We start from the raw sequence: 24,771 nt of genomic DNA, 5'->3' as shown, positions 1-24,771 counted from the left end.
AATCTCCAAGAGACTATGAATTTCCAATATTTTGCCAACATATTTCTGCCATTCCACGATTGCCCATCCTCTAAAAATGTCTTGTTACTTTGAGTGGGATGGCCTTTTCTCTATCTTAAAAAAAAGTGCAATGAGAATGGCAGTATGCCTGTGCTGTGCTAACGGCACTGACGTCAGACTTGGGAGCGTAGTTACTGATCATCATCTCCAGCTGTGTGAATTAGCTTCCTTCTTACCAGACAGTAATTATGGACATGCTAGGCAGTAGGAAGATTAGTTTCCTTGTCTGCATATCAACTCTATTGATGCCTGGCATCCAATAATTTAATACTTTTCATGAAAATCATTCAATGGCTCCAAGTTAAGACTAATTAACTTTCGAAAGAAGTACAAGGCAAAGAGAGCCAAATGCCTTCTTTTTATAATCTCTGGGCAGAGATCAAGTATGGCTGGTTGTATTATAAACTAAGATCATACTCTACAAGAGATAGCTTATAACCTCATGCTATAACCTTGACTTTTGAATCTGGCTTTGCTGGATAATTTAAAAAAATTATTTTTTGGAGTTCCTGTTGTGGCTCAGTGGTAATGAATCTGACTAGTATCCATGAGAATGAGGTTGGATCCCTGGCCTCACTCAGTGGGTTAAGGGTCCGGTGTTGCTGTGAGCTGTGGTATAGGTCACAGGTGAGGCTTGGATCTGGTGTGGCTGTGGCTGTGGCTATGGCCAGCGGCTACAGCTGGCCTGGGAACTTTCAATGTGTCAAGAGTGCACCCGTAAAAAGGCCAAAAAAAATTTTTTTTCCTTTTTCTTTTAGAGGTATAATTGACATATAACATTGTATTATTAGTTTCAGATGTAAAACATGATGATTCAATGTTTGTATAAACTGCAAAGTAATCACCACAAAAAATCTAGTTAACATCCAACACCATCCAGTCACAATTTTTTTCTTGTTATGAGAACTGTTAAGATCTGCGTTCTTTGCAACTTTCAAATATGCAATACGGTACTATTAACTATAGTCACCATGCTCTACATTATATTCCCATGACTTATAACTAGAAATTTGTACCTCATGAAAAACCTTCACCATTTAACCCTCTCCCTCCCCCCACCCCTTGATTCTGGCAACCACCACCTCTGTATCTATAAGTGGTTTTGTTTTTGTTGTTTTTTAGATTGCACATTGTCTTTTTCTGTCTTATTCCACTTAGCATAACACCTTCAAGGTCCATCCGTGTTGTCACAAATAGCAAGATTTCATTCTTTGCTATGGCTGAATAATACTCTGTTGTATTGTTCTCTATTCGTCTGCCCATCAATGGACACTGAGGTTCTTTCCATATCTTGGCTATTGTAAATAATGCTGCAATGAACAAGGGGGGGGGGCATATATCTTCTTGAGTTAGTATTTTCATTTTTTTTTTTCAGATAAATACCCAGAAGTGGAACTGCTAGATCATATGTAGTTCTTGTTTTGGTTTTTTGAGAAACTCCATACTGAAGTTTATTGAAGAGACTTGCCTTTCCCCATTGTATACTGTTGGCTCCTTTGTCATAAATTAATTGACCATAAATGAATGGGTTTATGTTTAGGCTTTCTATTCAGTTCCCTTGATCTATGTGTCTTTTTTAATACCATATTGTTAAGAATTCTATAGCTTTGTTATATCGTTTGAAACCAGAAAGTGGATGCCTCTAGCTATGTACTTCTTTTTCAGGATTGCTTTGGCTATTCAGAATCTTTCGTGTTTCTACACAAATTTAGGTGTATTTGCTGCAGTATATGAAGAATGAATTTTGATTAGGGATTGCTTTGAATTTATAGATTGCTTTGGGTAAGTATGAACATTTTAACAATACTAAGTTTTCTAATCCATGAGCATGGGATATCTTTCCACTTATTTGTGTCTTCAGTCTTTTGGTTGTGTCTGATAGTTGTCAGTGTACAGGTTTTTCACTTCCTTGGTGAAGATTTATTCCCAAGGTATTTTATTCTTTTTTATGCAATTGTAAATGGAATTGTTTTCTTAATTTCTCTGTTTGTTATTAGTATTTGGAAACCCAACAGATTTTCGTATGGTGCAATTTTCTGCATTTGTTGATTAGTTCTAACAGTTTTTTTCCTGGAGATTTTAGGGTTTTCTATATATAATACGCCATCTGAAAGTAATGACAAGTTTACTTCCTTCTATCCAAATGGTATTCCTTCTTTTTTACACCCCCCCCCCAAATTTATTCTCTTACAGTTTGGGAGATTGGAAGTCCAAAATGGGTGTTCTGGGGCTACAGTAAGTGCATAGGCAGGGCTATGTTCCTTTCCAAGGAGTCTTGGGGAGTTGCTGTGGTTTGTGATGGGGATGACAGCTCTGAGATTTCTGAATTGCCTTTGCAGTCCTGTGTCACGCATACATTATCTTGAACACCAGCTCCTGGCTTCTGTTGAGCCTCTCCCAATGGGATTCATTTTATTTCTTTTTCTTCATTAATTGCTCTGGTTAGGACTTCCAATACTATGTTGAATAAAAGTGGTGAGAGTGGGCATCCTTGTCTTGTTCCTCTTCTTAAGGAAAAGCTTGCAGTTCTTTACTGTGAACTGTGATGTGAGCTGTGGGCTTGTCATATATGACCTTTGTCATGTTAAGGTACATTCCCTGTATACCCACATTCTTGAAAATTTTTAAAATCATGAATGGATGTTAAATTTCATCAAATGCTTCTTCTGTATCTTTTAAGATATATGGTTTTTATCCTTTTTTTGTTGGTGGTATGTTTCTTTCAAAATTAAGCTACAATTGATTTACAGTGTTGTGCCAATTTCTGCTATATAGCAAAGTGACTCAGTCATACATATATACATTTTTACATATTATTTTCCTTCTTGGTCTATCCCAATAAATTGGATATATTTCCCTGCTGCTATATAGTCAGATCTTGCTGTCTATCTATTCTAAATTTAATAGTCTGTATCTACTTAGCTTAAACTCCAAGTTCAACCCACTCTCTCTTCTCTCCCACTTGGCAACCACCAGTCTGTTTCTGTTTTGTAGGCAGGCTCATTTATGCCATATTTTAGATTTCACATACGAGTGATATTGCATGGTCTTTCTCTTTCAGACTTATTTCACTTAGTATAAGAATTTCTAGTTCCAGCAGTTCCCGTCCTGGCGCAGTGGAAACGAATCCGACTAGGAACCATGAGGTTGCAGGTTCGATCCTTGGCCCTGCTCAGGGGGTTAAGGATTTGGCATTGCTGTGAGCTGTGGTGTAGGTTGCAGATGTGGCTTGGATCCCATGTTGCTGTGGCTCTGGCGTAGGCAAGCGGCAACAGCTCCAATTCGACCCCTAGCCTGGGAACCTCCACATGCCTCGGGTATGGCCCTAAGAAAAAAAAAGAATCTCTAGTTCCATCCATGTTGTTGCAAATGGCATTATCTTGTTCTTTTCATGGCCGAGTAGTATTCCACTGTGTACAGGTACCACATCTTAATCCACTCATCTGTCAGTGGACATTTAGGTCATTTCCATGTTTTGGCTGTGGTGAATAGTGCTGCAATGGACACAGGCATATGTGTATCTTTTGGAATGAAAGCTTTGTCTGGATATATGCTGGATCATATGGTAGTTCTATATTTAGTTTTCTGTTTTCCATAGTATGTTGTACCAATTCACATTCCCACCAACAGTGTAGGAGGGTTTCCTTTTCTACATACCCTCTCCAGCATTTGTTATTTGCAGACTTATTAATGACGGCAATTCTGACAAGTGTGAGGTGGTACCTTGTAGTTTTCATTTGCATTTCTCTAATAACTAGCACTATTGAAAATCCTTTCCTCTACCTTTTGACCATCTATATGTCTTCTTTGCAGAAATGTCTATTTAGATCTTCTGCCCATTTTTCCATTGGATTGTTTGTTTCTTCATTGTTGACTTGATTTGAGCTGTTTATATATTTTGGAGATTAAGCCTTTGTCAGTTGCATTGTTTGCAAATGTTTTATCCCATTCTGCAGGTTGTCTTTTCATTATTTTTTTTTTTTTTCATGGTTACCTTTGCTGTGCAAAAGCTTCTAAGTTTCATTAGGTCCCATTTGTCTATTTTTGTTTTTATTTTTATTACTTGTGAGACTGACCTAATAAAACATTTGTACGATTTATTTCAGAGAATGTTTGGTTTATGTTCTCATCTAGGAGTTTTATGGTATCATGTCTTATGTTTAAGACTTTCAGCCATTTTGAGTTTATTTTTGTGCATGATGTGAGGTTGTGTTCTAGTTGCATTGATTTATAGGAAGCTGTCCAATTTTCCCATCACCACTTGCTAAAGAGACTTTTTCCCATTTTATATTCTTGTCTCTTTTGCTGAAGATTAATTGACCATAAGTGTCTGGGTTTATTTCTGGGCTTTATATTCTGTTCCATTGATCTGTTTGTCTGTTTTTGTACCAATACCACACTGTTATGATTACTGTGACTTTGCAGTATTGTCTGAAGTCTGGGAGTTATGCCTCCTGCTTGGTTTTTTCCCCACTCAAGATTGTGTTGGAAATTCTGGGTCTTTTATGGTTCCATACAAATTTTGGTTTATTTGTTACAGTTCTGTGAAAAGCATCATGGATAATTTGATAGGGATCACATTAAATCGGTAGATTGCTTTTAGTATGGCCATTTTAACACTATTAATTCTTCCAATCCAAAACATGGGATATCTTTCCATTTTTTGAATCCTCTTTTATTTCCTTTATTAATATTTTATAGTTCTCAGCATAAGTCTTTCATCTTCTTGGTCAGGTTATATCCTTTATTTTGCTAATGTGATATATCATGTTGATTGATTTGCAGATGTTGAACCATCCTTGCATCCCTAGAATAAATTCCACTTGACTATGATGTATTATCCTTTTAATGTATTCCTGAATTCCATTTGCTAATACTTTGTTGAAAATTTTTGCTTCTATATTCATCAATAATAATGGCCTGTATTTTTCTTGTGATGTCCTTGTTTGGTTTTGGAATCAGAGTAATGTTGGACTCATAAAATGAGTTTGGAAGTATTCCTTCTTCTATGTTTTGTAAGAGTTTGAGAACAACTGGTATTAATCTTTCTTGAATGTATGTTAAAATTCATAAGTGAAGCCATTCAGTCATAGAATTTTTATTTTATTAGAGGGTTTTTTAAATTACTGATTCAATTTAAGAAGGTTGTATATAAATAAGATTTATTTTTCATTTTTTCCTGGGTTGTCCAGTTTTTTGCCATATAGTCATTCATAGCAGCCTCTTACCATTCTTTGTATATATGTGGTATCAGTTGTAATGCCTCATTTTCATTTATAATTGCTTTAATTTGGCTTCTCTCACTTTTTTCTTGGTGAGTCTAGCTAAAGTTTTGTCAATTCTATCAATTCAAAGAAATAGCTGTTAGTTTCATCCATCTTTTCTACCGTCTTTTTCATGTTTGTTTATTTCTATCCTGGTAATATTACCTTCCTTCTAATAACTTTCAGTTTTTATTGTTTCTAGGTCCTTGAGGTGTGATGTTAGGTTGTTTGGGATTTTGTGCCTTGTTTCTGGTAGGCATTTGTTGCTATGAACTTCCCTCTCAGAACTGCTTTTACTTTATCCCACTTATTATGGTATATTCTATTTTCATTTTAATTTGTCTGAAGGTAATTTTGGTTTTTCTTTTGACTTATTCATTGACCTATTGTTTGTTCAGTAGCATGTATAATCTCCAAATATTTGTGAACTTCCTAGTTTTCCTGCTGTAATTGATTTATAGTTTCATACCATTGTGGTCAGAAAAGATGCTTGATATTATTTAAGTATTCTTAAATGTATTAAGACTTGTTTTGTGGCTCAATTTATAATCTATCTTGGAGAATATTCCATGTACATTAGAGAGGAGTATGTATTCTCCTTCTTTTGGATGAAATGTGTATATCTCTCTACATACAGATACTTCTGTTAAGTCCATCTGGTCTAACATGTCATATAAGGCTGAAATTTCCTTACTGATTTTCTGTCTGATCTATACATTGGCTTAAGTATTCAAGTTCCCTATTATTTTGTTTACTTTTTATTAACCTATAGTTGATTTACAATGTTCCTTCAGTTTTTGCTGTACAAAAAATAGACCCAGTCACCCATACAAACCTATTTTTTTCTTTTCACTTTCCATCAGGTTCTTACCCAAGAGACTGGACACAGTTTCCAGTGATGTACAGCAGGATCCCATCACCCATCCATTCTAAATGTAACAGTCTGCATCTACTAACCCCTAACTGCTTCCCTACTCCTGACAAACACAGGTCTTCCCTCCATGTTCATGATTTTTTTCTGTTTGGTAGATAAATCATTTGTGCCACATTTTAGGTTCCACATATAAGTGATATCATATGGTGGTTGCCTTTCTCTTTCTGACTTACTTCACTTAGCATAAGAGTCTCTAATTCCATCCATGTTTCTGGAAATGGCATTATTTTGTTCTTTTTATGGCTGAGTAGTATTCCATTGTGTACAAGTACCACATCTTCTTAATCCATTCATCTGTTGATGGATATTTAAGTTGTGTCCATGTCTTGGCTATTGTGAATAGTGCTGTAATGAACTAGGGGTGCATGTATCTTTTTGAATGAAAGTTTTGTTTGGATATATACCCAGGAGTGGGATTGCTGGATCAATATAGTAGTTCTATATGTAGTTTCCTGAGGTACTTTTACACCATTTTCCATAGTGGTTGTACCAATTTACATTTCCACCAATAGTGTAGGAGGTTCCCTTTTCCCCACATCCTTGTCAGTATTTGTTGTTTGTTGACTTGTTAATCACAGCCAATCTAACTGGTGTGAGGTTGTACCTCACTGTAGTTTGATTTGCATTTTCCTAATAATTAGTGATGTTGAGCATTTTTTCATGTGCCTGTTGGCCATTCCTATGTCTTCTATGGAGAAATGTCTATTTAGGTCTTCTGCCCACTTTTCAATTGGATTTTTTTTTTAATTTTTGCTTTTTAGGGCCACACCTGTGGAATATGGAGGTTCACAGGCTATGAGTCAAACTGGAGTTGCAGCTGTCAATCTATATCACAGTCACAGCAATGTGGGATCCAAGCCACATCTGTGACATAAACCAATGCTCATGGCAACACCAGATCCTGAACCCACTGAGTAAGGCCAGGGATCAAACCTGCATCTTCATGGATTCATTACTGCTGAGCTACAATGGGAATTCCAGTTGGTTTGATTTTTTGTTGTTGTTGAGTTGTTTGTATATTTTGGAGATTAAACCTTTCTTGGTTGAATCATTTGCGAAGATTTTCTCCCATTCTGTGAGTTGTCTTTTTGTATTTTTAATGGTTTCATTTTGAGTTTAATTAGGTCCCACTGGTTTATTTTTGTCTTTATTGTCATTATTCTAGGAGGTGGATCAAACAAGATGTTGCTGTGATTTATGTCAAAGAGCGCCTGTGTTTTCCTCTAGGAGTTTTACAGTAGCTTGCCTTATATTTAGGTCTTTAATCCACTTCGAGTTTATTTTTGTGTATGGTGTTAGAAAATGTTCTAATTTCATTCTCTTACATGCAGCTGTCCAGTTTTCCCAGGACCATTTATTGAAGATACTATTTTTTCTCCACTGTATGTTCTTGCCTCCTTTGTCATAGATTAGCTGACCATAGTTGCCTGGGTTAATTGCTGGGCTTTCTATCCCGTTCCATTGCTCTATATTTTTGTTTTTGTGCCAGCACCATACTGTTTTGATTATTGTACCTTTGTAGCATAGTCTGAAGTCAGGGAGCCTGATTCCTCCAGTTTCATTTTTTCTTTTCAATATTGCTTTGGCTATTGGAGGTCTTTTGTGTTTCCTTCCATACAAATCTTTTTTTTTTTTTTTTGGTCTTTTTGCTATCTCATGGGCTGCTCCCATGGCATATGGAGGTTTCCAGGCTAGGGGTCTAATCAGAGCCGTAGCTGCCAGCCTACGCCAGAGCCACAGCAACGCAGGATCCGAGCCGCGTCTGCAACCTACACCACAGCTCAACGCAATGCCGGATCGTTAACCCACTGAGCAAGGGCAGGAACCGAACCCGCCAGCCACCTCACGGTTCCTAGTCGGATTCGTTAACCACTGCGCCACGACGGGAACTCCACATACAAATCTTAAAAATATTTTGTTCTAGTTCTGTAAAGAATGTTATTGGTAATTTGATAGCAATTGCATTGAATTTGTAGATTGCCTTAGGTAGTATTGTCATTTTGACTACTGATTCTTCCAGTCCAAGAGCATGGTATATCTTTCCATCTGTTTGTGTCATCTTTGATTTCTTTGGTGTCTTATAGTTTTCAGAGTACAGGTCTTTTGTCTCTTTAGGTAGGTTTATTCCTAGGTATTTTATTCTTTTTGATGCGATGGTAAATGATATGGTTTACCTAATTTCTCTTTCTGATCTTTCATTGTTAGTATAAAGAAATGCAATATATTTCTGTGCATTGATTCTATATCCTGTGACTTTACCAAATTAATGATAAGCTCTAACAGTTTTCTGGTAGTGTCTTTAGGATTTTCTAGGTATAGTATCATGTCATCTGCAAATAGTGCTTTTGTTTCTTTTTCTTCTCTGATTGCCATGACTAGGACTTCCAAAACTATGCTGAATAACATTGGTAAAAGTGGACATCCTGGTCTTATTCCTGATCTTAGTGGAAATGCTTTCAGTTTTTCACTGTTGAGAATGATGTTAGCTGTGGGTTTGTCATAAATATCTTTTATTACATTGAGGTAGTTCTCCTCTATGCCCACACTCTGGAGAGTTTTTATTAGGAATGGGTGTTGAATTTTGTCAAAGCTTTTTATGCATCTATTGAGATGATTATATGGTTTTCAGTTTTCACTTTGTTGATGTGGTGTATGCAGTTTGCTAATATGTTTTTGAGGATTTTTGCATCTTTGTTCATCAGTGATGCTTGGCTATAATTTCATCTTTTTTTCTTTCAGGGCAGCACCTGTGGCATATGGAAGTTCCCAGGCTATGGACTGAATCAGAGCTGCAGCTGCCAGCCAACATCACAGCAACATAGGATCTGAGCCACATCTGCAACCTATACCACAGTTCATGGTGATGGTGGATCCTTAACCCGGTGACTGACGCCAGGGATTGAATCTGCATCCTCATGGTTACTGGTTCACTATTGCTGAGCCACAATGGAAACACCTGTAATTTGTGGTTTCTTTGTCTGGTTTTGGTATCAGGATGATGGTGGTTTCAGAGAATGAGCTTGGGAGCATAACTCCCTCTGCAACTGTTTGGAAGAGTTTCAGAAGAAGAGGTGTTAACTTCTCTGAATGTTTGATAGAATTCACCTGTGAAGCCACCACATCCTGGACTTTTGTTTTTTGGAAGTTTTAAAAATCACATTTTCAATTTAGTGCTTCCAGAATTGATCTATTCATATTTTCTATTTCTTCCTGGTTAGGTCTTAGTATATTGCACCTTTGTAAGAATCTATTTCTTCTAGGTTTTCCATTTTATTGGCATACAGTTGCTCACAGTAGTCTCTCATGATCCTTTGTATTTCTGTGGTGTCAGTTGTAACTTCTCCTTTTTCATTTCTAATTTTATTGATTTGAACCCTCTCCCCCTTTTTTTTTCTTGATGAGTCTAGTTAGAGGTTTATCAATTTTGTTGATCATTTAAAGAACCAACTTTTGGTTTCAATGATCTTCTCTATTGTTTTGTCTCTATGATATCAATTTTTTTCTAATCTTTATGATTTCTTTCCTTCTGCTAATTTTGGACTTTGTTCTTTCTTCTCTAGATGTTTACGGTATAAGTTTAGGTTATTTATTTAGGTTTTTTTCTTCTTTCCTGAGATAAGATTGTATTGCTATAAACTTCCCTCTCAGAACTGCTTTTGCTGTGTCCCATAGATTTTGGATTGTTGAATCTTCAATGTCATTTGTCTCTATGCATCTTTTAATTTCCTCATTGATTTCATGATCCATTGGTTGTTTAGTAGCATATTGTTCAGCTCCCAGGAGTTTGTGTTTTTTGCTGTTTTTGTTTTTTGTTTTTTGTTTTTTTTTTTCCTTATAGTTGATTTCTAGTCTCATAGCACTGTGGTCAGAGGAAATGCTTGAAATAGTTTCAACTTTTTAAAATTTACAAAGGTTTGATCTGTGGTCTAAGATGTGATCCTAGTATTAATGAATTACTGTTTATTTCTTTTAGGTCTGTTAATATTTGCTTTATATATTTAAGTGCTCCTATGTTGGGTGCACAAATATTTACAAATTTTATATCCTCTTGTTGGATTGACCTCTTTATCATTATGCAGTTGCCTCCTTTGTCTGATTTCAGTCTTAATTTTAAAGTCTATTCTGTTTGATGTAAATATAGACACCTCAGGTTTCCATTTACATGAAATATTTTTCTCCATCAATTTCCTTTTAGTTTCTATGTATTCTTATATCTGAGTTGATTCTCTTGCAGGCAGCATATAGATGGGTCTTATTTTTTTATTCCATTCAGCAGCTCTGGCTTTTGAGTGGGAAGGTACTATCATTCTCATTTGCAAATTAGAAAACATACGTGTAGGAGTTCCCATTGTGGCACAGTGGAAACAAATCCAACTAGGAACTGAGGCTGTGGGTTTGATCCCTGGCTTCACTCGGTGGGTTAAAGATCAGGAGCTGCTGTGAGCCGTGGTGTAGGTCACAGATGCAGCTCAAATCTGGCATTGCTGTGGCTATGGCATTGGCTGGCAGGTGCAGCTCCGATAAGACCCCTAGCCTGGGAACCTCCATATGCCATAGGAGCGGTCCTAAAAAGCAAAAAAAAAAAAAAAAAAAAAAAAAAAAAAAAAAAAAAAAAACCAACAAAACAAAAAACCTAAAAAACAACAAAAAACAAAACAAAACAAAAAAAACCCATACATGTACATGTAGAGAAATATAGTTGGCTTGCTGAGGTGATGAAACTAATGACACAACCAGCTGAAAAACCTGGTTCTGATGGGTGATCCAGAACTCTTTTTTTTTTTTTTAATTATAAATCCTACTTCCCTTGCATTTCAGAGTACTTAGTTACCTCACACTGAATTTCTAGAGATTATATCAGCCCCAAATCCCTGGGTGACAAGTGAAAAAAAATTTCTTTTCATTGTTTTTAAGCAGATGATTTTCTTAGTTGGATGTCACTATCCTATTTGCCCTTTACACACACAGTACCTTTGGGGACAACTGTACTGAGGATGGAGGCAATATGTGCTGCAGAGGCTATGACATGTGTTTTAAAAGGGGGGAAGTATATATAGTGAGATGGCTGAGAAATCTCCAAGAAGAATATAAGAATGTGCTAAGAGTATTTACCTTTAAGAAGGAGAATTACATGGAAAAAGACAAAGGTAGGGAGAGGGGCTTACCTTTCGTTGTGGGCCCTTTACATTCTATTTGACTAAAAAAACCCCACCCAAGTGTATGTATCATCTTTTCAAAAATTAAATGACAATACTCATGACAAAATAAGTGTGAAAATTACTTTAATTATATGTCCCTGAGCCAAGATTTCAGGGAGGTTCTTTAGCCCAAAGTGTTTTTCCATCTATCCTAACCCCACACTGCATGGAGACTTGGGCATCATTTACCTAACTTCTGACAAAGTGAAGAGAAGAATTAGTGGGGAATAAAAGACTCTTGGAAATAAGGCAAAATTCTACTACCAATTGTAAAATAATATTTGCATAAAACAGGAAAGAAGCATAATAAAAATAAGACTTTCATAAAATATTTATATCTTCTCCTGTTAGAAAAAAAATGCTAAAATTTAGAGCCAATCTTCAGTAATTTCAGTCTTTGAGAATAAAAACCTTCCAAGGGTTGTCCTGAGACTTACAGACCCTCAGAAACTCCCTCATTGCATTGGGTAATAAATACTCCTTTCTCATCTACTGTTAAAATCTCTCCCTCATTTTAATTGTTCTGCATTTTATAAAGTTAATATTAAAGACTGCTAAAAGAGGCCCTTTCACCGCCAAAGATCTTCACGCCTGTCTTTATTACATGACATGCTAAATTTAGGTCTGGCTCTTAGAGATATTTGGAATCAGAATTTTAATTTGTAAATACATTTGTCAGCTTGAAATTCAACTAAAATATACTGTGATTGAAAGGAAGAATTTTACTTGGACAAGTGCTTAACAGTAAGAGAACTTTTAAAGGCAATGCAACATAGAGAATCTGGCATAAGGGTTAAGAACAAATTCTACAGAGCTGGATTTTATTGGTAAGCCTTTAGGGCTCCCAAATCCAGCTCTACCTCCTTTACAGGGATGCTGTGAGCATCAACAAGCAGGTGCTTAATAAATGATTTGTTATCTAAAGAAAAAACCAGCATAAATCCAAGAATTATAATCCTTTTTTTTAATCCTGTGATTGTCAGCCTTAGAGTAATAAAAACCATCCCAAAGGGTCACCAAGGAAAATAACAGGGCTGCCATTTTCTCTAGATTTTGAGGGATGGCATAATCAGTTTGCTTCTCTTGCCAGTATATGGGAAGATAAACTAAGGGTGAGGTATCTGTGGAGTGTTAAGTTAAAAAGGAACTCGAATAGCTTAGTCCTTTTCTCATAATGACAACTACCTACATTTACTATTCCATAGCTTTGCTCATATGTAAAGTACAAAGCAGGTTCTGGTGTCTGGATCCACACCAATTATGTTTTCCAGATAAGGCTTTGGATTATGGTAACCAGGTATCTGCAACAAAAAGCAGATATATGGTTACTAGTGGCTGGGGCAAGGGAGGAATACGGGCACAGGGTTTTATTTTGGAGTGTTGAAAATGTTTTGGAACTATAGGCAGTGTTTGTACAACACTGAACTGTACTAAATGCAAGTTCTAAATGAATTGTTCACTTTAAAATACTTGATTTTATGTTTATCTCAAAGCTTTCTTTAAATTACCTGTCTTTAATTTAGGCATTAAGTTAAAGTATTTGTAAATACCTTCCTAATTTTTCACTTTAAATCAACAATCCATACATCTATTCACCAAACCATGGCTCATATGCTGCTTCTCTTAATGAAAATTAACTTTCTAATTTCACTTAAAGCATAATTTTTTAAATAAAATTCTTGAGCTATTATCCATCTTGCTATGGCCCATTTCATCCCAATCACAGATAATGTAAGCTATATTTATTTTTCAATTACAATGACACATAAAAATTCAAGTGGTAAAAAAAATCTTTGCTGTTTATTTAAATGTGATTCCCATCTCTCTCTTCCCACAAGATTTATACAAGTTCCAGAAACTGAGATGCTAAGAAACCATGGCAATTTTCAGAGTAAGAAATCAAAGAACTGACTTAATATTTTAGGAACCTAACATTAGAAGAGGTTACTGGACCAATTATAAAATATTGAAAAGAAATGGGTCCAGAGCTACAGCAACTCTTTGACTCTGTATAATTTGTCTATTAAGATAGAAATAATTGGGGTTTTTTTCTCTCAGAGACACAGTCAACAGTGCTTGTAAGTGTATCCATCTTTTAAATCTAGCAATCTTATATATAAAAATCTGATTAATAAGGTTGATGGGTTAGGTTTATGCTCATGTTTAAGTGTAAAGTCTGAACACTTACACATCCTAATTTATGTTGATCCTCAGATTATTCTAACCTGGGCTCTCCCCTACCCCTGTAACTTCGCTTGTGAATGTTTTATGTTAAGACTCCATTTTTTACCACCAAAAACAAAAACAGAGTTTATTCTTACCATAATTAAGAGCTTCTGGTGCTGTCCATTTAATTGGAATCTGCTTTAAGCCAGAAGATGAATATATTCCACCATCTTCTTGACGAGACATTCCAAAGTCACTGATTTTCAGAACATTATTGTCACCTACCAGGCAGTTTCTTGCAGCAAGATCCCTAGGTTACAATAAGACATAGAAAACACCTATTAAAACAAATTGAAAGCCACTTTCATGTTTATTACTGCCACACTTCGCATTTTTACATTTGCAATGTATTCATAATGAGGTTAAGGATGCTAGTGATTTAGCAGTCTTTCCCACCTTTTCTGTCATAGGTAGAAATCATTCATGAGAATATTTGCATATGGAACAGGCCACATGATAATTTTCTAGGCACCACATGTATATGTTATTTCCATTTAAATGGGAAAATACTGAATCTAGGGTTAAGAGAGAAAAATCACAGAGGAGAGGCTAAGCAGACTTGGCATTATTTCTCCTTTGACTGGCTTACCTGGAATAGCACTGCCTAATAGAGCTTTCTGTGACAATGGAGTATCTTCTTTCTGTGATGTCTGATAGTAGCCTTCAGCCACAAGTGACTATTGAATACATGCATTGTGGCTGGTGTGATGGAGAAACTGAAATTCTCAGTTTTCTGTACTTTCAGATAATTACATTTAAGCAGCTCATGTGGCTTGGAGCTACTAAGCAGCCTTTGGCACTGTAGCCCTAGAGTTTCCAATAAGTTGGAGAACAGCTGAGAAGCCAACAGCTTTTTTTTTTTTTTGCATCTGGGACATGCATAATTGCACATGATGATCTGGCCCTACCTCTCTCTCACCTCATCTCTTCAAGTCTCTTCATAATTTGCTATATATATTCCAGCCATACTAAGCTGATTTTTGACCCCAAACACAGGACAAATCTTTCCTAAACATGGCAAGCTTATTTCCACTGCATGTTTTGGCACTTAGCTGTTCTCTTTGCCTGCTCTGCTTCTAGACTTTTGCACAGCTGGCAGCTCTTCATTCATTCTTAGCTCAAACGGTTATATTTCCCAACCTCCCTTGCAGCTACCTGTGGCCTTAACCTAAGTTCTGGCCAATGAGATAGAAGCAGAAATTAAGAAATTGTGGGGAGTTTCTTAAAAAGAAAGGGCAAGTACCATTACATTTCTCTCCTCAGAGCACTCTGTCTTGATCGCCTTTAGCTAATAGGAGAGATGGCAGTGAACAAAAAAGATCAAGTCCCTACTCTAATTCTACTGGGGAAGACACTCAACAATCAAATTCATGTGTACATATAAATGTTTATATAAAGTATATAAGCATACACACACACATTCAGAAAATCTCATAATAGGTCTTGAATGTAAAGAAGAAAAAAACATTGTATAAAGGGAAAAAGATTTACATGAGGGACTCCGATTTTAGACAGGTTGTTAGGGAAGGTCTCTGATAGGAGGGGGTCTCTAAAGGAAGTTGAGGAGCAAGCCATGTTGCCATCTAGGAGAAGAGTGTTCAAGGCAGAAGGAACAGTAGGTACAAATGCCTTAAAACTGGTATAGGATTGGGATATTCAGTGAAGATCAAGGAAGCCAGTAGAGCTGCAGTGGAATGAGTAAGGGAGAGAAAAGGAGATTTGATCAGAGTTAGCCAGGACGGAATGATATGTGGCCTTTGATAGTAAGCTCTTTGGGTTTTATTCAACTGGGACGTAACCAGAGAGTTCTACACACACAGGAATGACATGATGTGACCTAGGTTTTGAAGGACTGTAATGCTACCATGTGGAGAATGAACTAGTAGAACCAGAGAGACTACTAGGAGACCATTCAGACGTCTAGGAGGGGCGATGATAGTCTACACTAAGATAGAAGTGGTGGAGTTGGTCAGAAGCTATCAGGTTCAGGATCTATTTTGAAAGTAAAATCAATAGAATCTACTGGTAGATTGGATGTGGAGTAGGAGAGAAAGATTCATGGATGGTCCAAGATATTTTGGCCTAAGTCAGTTACTTAGAATGGGGAACTGGGGGAAGGGTCAGGTTCAAAAAGAGCTTCATAAAGAGTGTGGCTGTGACAGTCAACTGCCCCCTAACGTCAATTCCCTTCTGGTTTTTGGTAAAAATAAAATAAAATAAAATAAAATAAAATAAATAAAATCTTGATTTTAGCTAAATACATTGTCATCCAGCTAAAATCTGCTATAGGTCCCAACCTCCCTTGTAGCTAGATACGGCCATAATCTAAGTTCTGGCCACTGAGATGTAAACAAAAGAGTTCTCTAGAATTTCTGGGAAGTTCCTTTTGTTTAGAGAAAGGAGAAGTACCAGCACCTTTCTCCTTCCCCCTAACAGAAAGAGGAAGCATACTAAAGTTAGAAAATTGGCAAGAGACAAGGGGTCTAGGTCCCTAATGATGAGTGTGGCTGCCATACATGTTCTGGACTGCCTACCTCTGTATCTCTGGATTGCTTTTTTTTTTTTTTTTTTTTTTGTCTTTTGCCTTTTTAGGGCCACACCCGAGGCACATGGAGGTTCCCAGGCCAGGGATTGAATCGGAGCTGGAGTCACTGGCCTATACCACAGCCATAGCAAAGCAGGATCCAAGCTGTGTCTGTGACCTACACCACAGCTCATGGCAATGCTGGATCCTTAACCCATTGAGCAAGGCCAGGGATTGAACCCACGTCCTCATGGATACTAGTCTGGTTCATTAACCACTGAGCCAGTGTTTTGTTTTGTTTTGTTTTTTAATCGTGAGAGAAATTCCTATATCATCAAAGCAATTTTTGCTTCTTAGTTTCTTTGAGGGGGCGAGTTGTATGTGTCTGTATTTTGTTATATGCAGTCAAAATGAATCCAACATTGGGATGGGGAGTTTGATTTAGGATACTTGAGTTTAAGTTGCCTAGTAGATAACCAATTGGAGATGCTGGGTAGGCAGCTGGGGTATATTAGTCTGGAGGGCAGAAGAGAGGCCTCAGAATCATCAGCTTTCAGAGGGCATTTGAGGCTATGGGATTAGAGAATGCTTTCACCCAGAGGTGAGTGTAGAGAGTAAGAAGAAGGTGTTCAAGGACTAAGCTCTAGAGCACTCCATAGTTTAGAAAAGGACTGAAGGAAGTGAGGCAGGAGGGAAACCGAGAGAGTCAAGTGTCCTGGTAGCCAAGAGAGGAAAGCTTTTCAAGGAGGAATAGAAATTTGCCTGACATTAACCATACAAATGTTTTCCTAGCTCAGTCTCCAAGGCAATAGAAATAAAAGCAAAAATACACCAATGAGACCTAATCAAGCTTAAAAGCTTTTGCACAGCAAAGGAAGCCATAAGAAAAAAAAAAGAAAAAAACAACTTATAGAATGGTAGAAAATAATTGCAAATGATGCAACTGACAAGGGCTTAATCTCTAAAACATACAAACAACTCATACAACTCAATAGCAAAAATAAAAATAACCCAATTGAAAAATGGGTAGAAGAACTAAACAGACATTTCTCCAAAGAAGACATAGGAATGGGCAAGAGGCACATGAAAAAAACGTTCAACATCACTAATTATTAGAGAAATGCAAATCAATACTATAAGGTACCACCTCACACCTCTCAGAATGGCTGTAATTAGAAAGTCTACAAATAACAAATGCTGGAGAGAGTGTGGAGAAAAGGGAACCCTCCTACACGGTTGGTAGAAATGTAAATTGGTACAACCACTATGGAAAACAGTATGGAGGTACCTCAGAAAACGAAATATAGAAATACCATATGATCCAGCAATACCACTCCTGGGCATATTATCTGGAAAAAACTTTCATTCAAAAAGATACATGCACCCCTATGTTCACTGCAGCACTACTGACAATAGTCAAGAAAGACATGGACACAACCTAAATGTCCATCAACAGATGAATGAATTAAGATGTGGATTATCACAATGAAAACTTCTCAGCCATAAAAAAGAACAAAATAATGCCATTTGCAGCAACATGGATGCAACTAAAGATTCTCATACTAAGTGAAGTAAGTTAAAAAGAGAAAGACAAATACCATATGATATCATTTATATGTGGAATACCATATGATATCACTTATATGTGGAATCTAATACATGACGCAGATGAACCTATCTACAAAAAAGAAACAAACTCATGGACATGGAGAACAGACTTGTGGTTGCCAAGGGGGAAGGGGAGTTTGGGGTTAGTAGATGCAAACTATTGCATTTGGAATGGATGAGCAATGTGATCCTGCTGTACAGTACAAGGAACTATATTCAACCACTTGTGATGGAACATGATGGAAGATAATATGAGAAAAAGAATGTGTATATGTACAGTATAAGTGGGTCACTTTGCTGTATAGCAGAAATTGACAGAACATTGTAAATCAACTATAATAAAAATATTAAAAAAAGAAAGTAACTGACAACTACTGAGAAGACAAGAAAGATGATGACTATGAACTGGCCAGTAGATTTAGCAATACGAAATGTAATGAGACATTGGACAAGAGCAATCTCAGAGGAGCAGTGGGTACAGCAGCATGATTGGAATGTATGAAAAGAGAATGAGGAAAAGAAGTAGAGATAGTGAGTTTAGACAGTTGACTAAAATTGCTCTAAAGGGGTACGGAGAAATGGGGAGGTAACTAGAGGAGGCTTCAGGTCAAAGGAGTTTTTCCCTTAATGTGTGGGCTCTTACAGGTATATGTGCAGGTGGTAATAATACTGTATAGAGGATAAAACTAATGCAGGAGGGGAAAGTGACAATTGCAGGTATGAGTCCTTGAGGATATAAGAGATGATGGGATTCATCTGTGTTCTTCATAGCTTTATCTCCAAGGCCCAGAATAATACTTAGCACATAGTAGGTGCTCAATAAATTGAATGAATACATATAGGATTCTATCTTATCCTAGGAGTGATTCCTGCTGAATGCAGGTTGTCTATTTTCTACTTTCCTTTGTAATTCTTTTCTCGTGAGGAGCTATCCACAACCTGTCTGGCTTTCGATGGAAATGGTTTTATATATTTATCTTTGGAATGCACCTATACATAGCAAACATGACTCAAAACTTCTAAAAACCTAAAGTCTAATTTATATGATTGCTCTCGTAACATAGGAAGCACCTTGAGCAACGGACCTATATCAATAGTTGGCTGGTGATGATGGTATTTCCTCAGGAAGTTAAATTAACCTTTTACAGTTTAGCAGGAAACTTGGGTGGGAGTACCTAAAGACATTCTGAAAGTAATGTGACATTTTCTACCTTACCAGTTTGCTAAGATTAGCTTTATTCATTAGATCAGGTTTCACAACGAAGAACTTTAAAAGAAGCCCAAGGTTAAAATTACATCCCTGACTCACTTCCCAATCTTTAGATGTAATATGAGTGCCCATTGGAAGAGTGAGGGACTCTCGTTTTTGCTGGATAAACTGAGTAATAGTGAAATGCCGGTTCATCTTCATCTGTGGGAAGGAACTACATTTGCTCAGGAATGCTGAGTTCTAGCAATGGCATAGACGGCCAGAATCAGTACTGGCTATGCCACTTATTTGGGTGTCTTGGCTTATTAACCGTTATTTTACTCATTTAAAAAACACAAACTAGCAGGGTTAAATGAGCTAACGTTTGTAAATTACTAGCATGCAACACATCGCTCAAAATAAGTCTTAAACAAGCTATGATGATGATTCTTACACTACAAGAGGCCCTGGAACAGTGAGGTGAGAGTTTGTGGCCTGCACTATTTGCATAGGATATGGTTTTTCCTACATAGAAAATCTCGAGGAACTTACATAACAATAACAAGTAAATAAATTCAGCAAAGCTGCAAGATAAAAGGTTAATATTAAAAAATATTCTTGTATGCTAGCAGCAAATAATTGGACAAGAAAATAAATTCCATTTACAGTAATCTCAATAAAACAAATACCAAAAAAATAAGAAAATTAAGTTCTTTATATTTAAAATGGTAAAACTTGACTGAGGAAAAATGATAGACCATGCTCATGAAGTGGAAGACTTAACATTGCAAAGGCGGCCATTCTTCCCAAATCAATCTATAGACTTAATGCACTTCCAGTCATTCTAGCAGACATCTCTGTCAAATTAGACAATCTGATTCTAAAATGGATATGGAAATGCAAAGGTTCTATAAAGTAATTTTAAGAAAGAAGTCCAAAACTGAAGGACTCCACTAACCTGATTTTAAATCTCACTATAAAGCTACTGCCATCAATACAGTTAAGTGAAGGAAAAAAGGTATTATAGCTTAAGGGAACAGAATAGAGGGTCCAGAAATAGATCACTAATGTACGGTCACCTAATATTGGCAGAGGTGCAGTGGCACTGCAGCGTGCACCTCCCAATCTTAGTCAGGGAACCTGCTGATTCTTCCTCGGGGTCAAATGCCATGACTCTTGTTCAGAATGAGCTTTCCTTCCGTGCAGCATTTTACTAATTTCAGGATTTCAGTGTTGGTACTCTGCTCAGAATAATACCTATGCTTTCCAACTACATACACTGCTGTTGTAATTATTGTCACTACAACACCAGTTTAGGGTTTGTCCTCTGAAATGAGGATTACAGTCCTCTGAGGGACCAGTCTAAAACTAATTTAGAGATTCCTTCAACTCACCTTCAGCTCATTTACATTCAACTCACTGAATGTAAATAACATTTCAGTAACATTTACAGAAAACACTACATTCTTTGGGCTGCATAAGTGCAAGTGCATGGCAATGGTATCTTTGGGGCATACTCTATGAATTAAAATAAAACCTTAGGGCTTCAGAAAATAAGCATGCACTTATTCACTGTTGGCCTAATATTCTAAAAAGTATTAAAGGAGATAGGAACAGCAGATATGGTCTTTGGGCTGAGAAGCTGACAATCTAATTTGGGAGATAAGGCAGACACACACCTGTGCCCTGCTCTTCACTCCATTCCTTTCTGTATTAAGCTCACGGTTGCCCTGTTTGGATTCAGGGACTCTAGGAGATGCACTCACGCTCACTGCCTCTTCACACAGGAAACTGCTGGAGAACATGTCAGTGTGAGCCAGTGTGTTACAGGCTGCAAGTCCTACAGGAATTCAGAGATGAGAATTCTCCTACACAGGCTGGTGCAGTGGTTCACAGCAGGTACTGGAGACAGCTGTATCTCCCCATGTGCAGAGGAATGTCACAGCAAGTGCTGCTGGCTGCCAAGAGGACACGGAAATGTTCCGTGTATGTCTGCCGAGTTGTCTTAGCTGAAGATTCAAAGTCAAACCTCTGAGTGTAGACCAGGGGTGTTTTACAAGTCAGACATAATATGAGATAGGCTAATAAAGGATAAATTGGGAACAGAGCACAGTTACAGCAAATCAAATGCCAGCAGACAATGGAGATGAGCACATTTTCTTTGCTGCCGGGAAAGTGCGATAGTGGGCAGCTTGCTCTGTGGTGATGTTGCCTCTCGGAGCAAATACTCTGGTAAATGGGGAAACCAGGAGGCTGGGTCAACGCTCTCCTCTGCCAACTACTTTAGCCCAAAAATCATATATGACTTGCAGCGATGATTCCATCAAGTCAGGATGGATTTGTCCCTTATATAGGAAAGGAATTAGAGAGGTATTTGCTCCTTTTCCCACTGGGTCTGGATAATACTGAGCCACAAATAACTATCAGCACTTAGAAGGATAAAGCCTCCTTAAGACCCTGAGGTTTCCTCATTCTAACACATGGCACAGAATCAACAACCCACGGGATGCAGCTGGCGGGGGGGGGGGGGGGGGGGATGGGGGGGGGGGGGGGGGGGGGGGGGGGGGGCGTAAATGAAGCAGACTTCATTTGCCTTATTATGTTTTGCTAAAGGACACAATTCTCACATCTCATTACTGAGCAATATCTCTATAACTGGTAGTTGCAAGCATATTTGGGGGAGCATTACAGAGTAGAGGTTGAAAACTGATTTTAAAGCATTACACCATTTACTAGCTCTTGGATCTTTAGAAATTTGCTTTCTCTTAGCCTCAGTTTTTTCATCTGTAAAATAGGAATAATAGTATCTATCTAAGACTGTTGTGAAAATTATGCAAACTGTTTAGTACAATAATTGGAAAAAAGCTACACACAGATAAAAAACTGCACATTTATCACAGTAAGACTTGAACTGTAGCCGCAGAAACCATGTGTTGGAGAATCATTGCCCTTTCTGCTTTCTAACTGAAACAACGATTTGACAATTTTCTATTTATATGAATATAAAAGCCATTCAATTTAGTTCTACTAACAACATGATTATATAGTATATACTACATGTCAGGCACTGTTCTAAGCTCTTTTCATGTATTAAGCCACTAATTCTTCTAATTACTGTATTTTTTTTTTGTCTTTTTAGGGCTGCACCTGTGGCATATGGAGGTTCCCAGGCTAGGAGTCGAATCGGAGCTGTAACCTCTGGATTACGCCAGAGCCACAGCAATGCCAGATCCGAGCCGTGTCTGCAGCCTACACCACAGCTCACGGCAGTGCCAGATCCTTAACCCACTGAGCAAGGGCAGGGATCGAACCCACAACCTTATGGTTCCTAGTTGGATTCGTTTCCACTGTGCCATGATGGGAACTCCCTAATTACTGTATTTTTGATCTTCATTTTTATAGATGATAAAAACAGAAGCCCATAAAGTGAAGTGACTTGCCTAAGGTTGCATGGCCAGTATCAGGGTGGGTGGGTTGGGGGGACAGGAAGTGAACCTCAGGAGCCCAGCATCAGAGTCTACAATTTTAGCCACCTATTATAATGCCTCTCAACACATCTTATAATTCTCTTTCAGAATGTAATCAAATTCCGTACCATTTTATCCACCACCAATGGCTACAACTTGTGAATTTTAAACAATAGGAGTTAAAATTTGTTACCTTTAAGAAACTTCCCTCTCAAAAGAGAGAGAGAGAAAAAAAAACAGAAATAGATGTTTCATGTACTTATTATTTAGACTATTTTCTGAAGAAGTCAAATGTCACCAACTGCTTTAAAACAATATACATGTGTGTTTTGATGAAAGGCAAGTAGGACTGCCTGTTTCTTGCTGCAAAATTTTGTACACGATAAAAGAAATAGAAGTCTGAGCTGTCTCACAGAGCACAGCAAGAAATGGAGGTGGGCAGCATGGGGTGTCTTTGGCAAAAGAGCTGGCACCGAGGGGACTACTTTATTCCAGTTAGTACCGAAGCCACTTTATTTAGCTGAGAGTGATGGCATCAAAGATTAGCCAAGAAAGAGATGACCAGCCAGATCCTTCTGTAAAACACACATTTCTTATTTTCACTTCAGAATCTAGCTTAACTTTCCTTTGAATAAAATACATGTAAAGGTGACAATCTCCCTCCATTTCTCCTTTTCAACTGTGCTCCTGATTTTACCCCGAGTTTTTCACTCATCACATTGTTCTTCCTGGGCTCTGTTCCCCTCCCAGTCTCCTCCATCCTATTTCAAATGTCTCCCTCGGTAAGCTCTGTGCCCATGGCTAATGGGGCACTTATTTCTAAAAGAACAGGCCCCAAAGGAAGTCCCAGCTGCAAAACTGTGAAAATTAGCCCCGTTATTAAACTGTGCCTTTTCTGTTTCTTTGAAAAATTATTGAGTGGGACAGGTTTCTGAGAAGTTGGAAGCAAAGTGCTGCTCCTGTGAATGGAGAAGTGGGCCAGGTGTGGAGGGAGAGTTAGTGTAATCTATGTTTTTGTGCCCAGGGCTGATCCAGCACCCTGTGGGTACATATGGTGAGAGCCAAAGCACTCCTGAAATCTGTCTCCTGTTGCCTGCCAGGACACTTAAAATTCTCAGTATCTGAGTCTCTTCATGTACTCAAAGCCACTGCTAACATGCAAATACGTTACTGGTGGGGAGGGAGGGACATACTGACTTTTATCCATATTTTGGCATAAATTATTTTAATAGATAATTGAAGAGACATCATATAAAATCTTAAGGGAATGAAGTGATAGGGCAAATATGTTCTGACAGCAAGACAAAAGAAGAGGAAAAGGAAAATTGAGTAGCACAGGGAACTGGCTGGGGAGAGCCAGCCAGGGCAGGGCATGCAGCAGGTTCTGTGGGAAACGTCAATCTGGGCATTGGTTGAATATTAAGGAGTGTGATGGGGTGCTTTGGGTATGGGCAAAATGCAGCTACAACCACCAAAAAAAAGCTATCTAGGGCTAGCTTTTGTCAATTTATTCTAAACTGGTTACTTTCTCAACAGCAGAGGAATATCATCACTGGAGGCTTAGATACCTCAACTGCTGAATCTTCATGCTAGAGCAATGCTTCACTGGCTGCATTCTATAGAGAAGCAGAGGCTTCTGGTGGTTTCCTTTAATGAGGCTACTGCCTGATAGCTGGGGCATGAAGCAGCTAAATCCTTGCCTGACATAGCTGGCTGCATGAGAACTATTTATGGGAGCTACTGGTAGTCAACAGCCTTTACTTAAAATGGACATGATCAGCACATACAGAAGTGCTTACTTTTTTTTTGCTTTTGCTTTTTTTAGGGCTGCACCCATGGCATATGGAAATTCCCAGGCTAGGGGGTTGAACTGGAGCTACAGCGGCCAGCCTACGCCACACCCACGGCAACACGGATCTGAGCAGTGTCGGCGGCCTACACCACAGCTCAAGGCAACGCCAGATCCTTCACCCACTGAGCAGGGCCAGGGATTGAACCCGCAACCTCATGGGTACTAGTCAGATCTGTTTCCGCTGTGCCACAATGGGAACTCCCTTGAAGTGCTTACTTCTTCTGCCTCTTTCATCTCCTCTCCTTGAGACACTTCCCTACAAGAGAATTCTAGCTGTACACGTACAAGTTAACTCCATATATTCTTTTAATAAGCTTGTAAATCAAATTCCTAGATAGTTAGCTAAAGGAAGGGAACGCATACTAAATACGGATATTCAAAAAAATTCAGCACCAAACACACAGTGATAATACTTGCTTAATCCTAAATGTACCTGAAAAACCCAAGGG

At 37.9% G+C, this 24,771-nt stretch overlaps 1 protein-coding gene across 3 annotated transcripts in view; it reads right to left on the bottom strand.

Annotated features, from left to right (window-relative positions):
- Positions 1–24,771, bottom strand: part of FER (FER tyrosine kinase) — a 432,134-nt gene that overhangs the window by 6,631 nt on the left and 400,732 nt on the right. For all 3 annotated transcript variants that reach the window (XM_047778393.1, XM_047778394.1, XM_047778395.1), the window contains one exon: positions 13,778–13,932. In XM_047778393.1, coding sequence (XP_047634349.1) covers positions 13,778–13,932 — 155 coding nt within the window. The remainder of the gene's footprint in view (positions 1–13,777; positions 13,933–24,771) is intronic.

The sequence above is a fragment of the Phacochoerus africanus genome, chromosome 4, assembly GCF_016906955.1.
Source record: "Phacochoerus africanus isolate WHEZ1 chromosome 4, ROS_Pafr_v1, whole genome shotgun sequence".
NCBI classification, from domain to species: Eukaryota; Metazoa; Chordata; class Mammalia; order Artiodactyla; family Suidae; genus Phacochoerus; species Phacochoerus africanus.
This window is presented reverse-complemented; position numbering and strand designations above follow the sequence as displayed.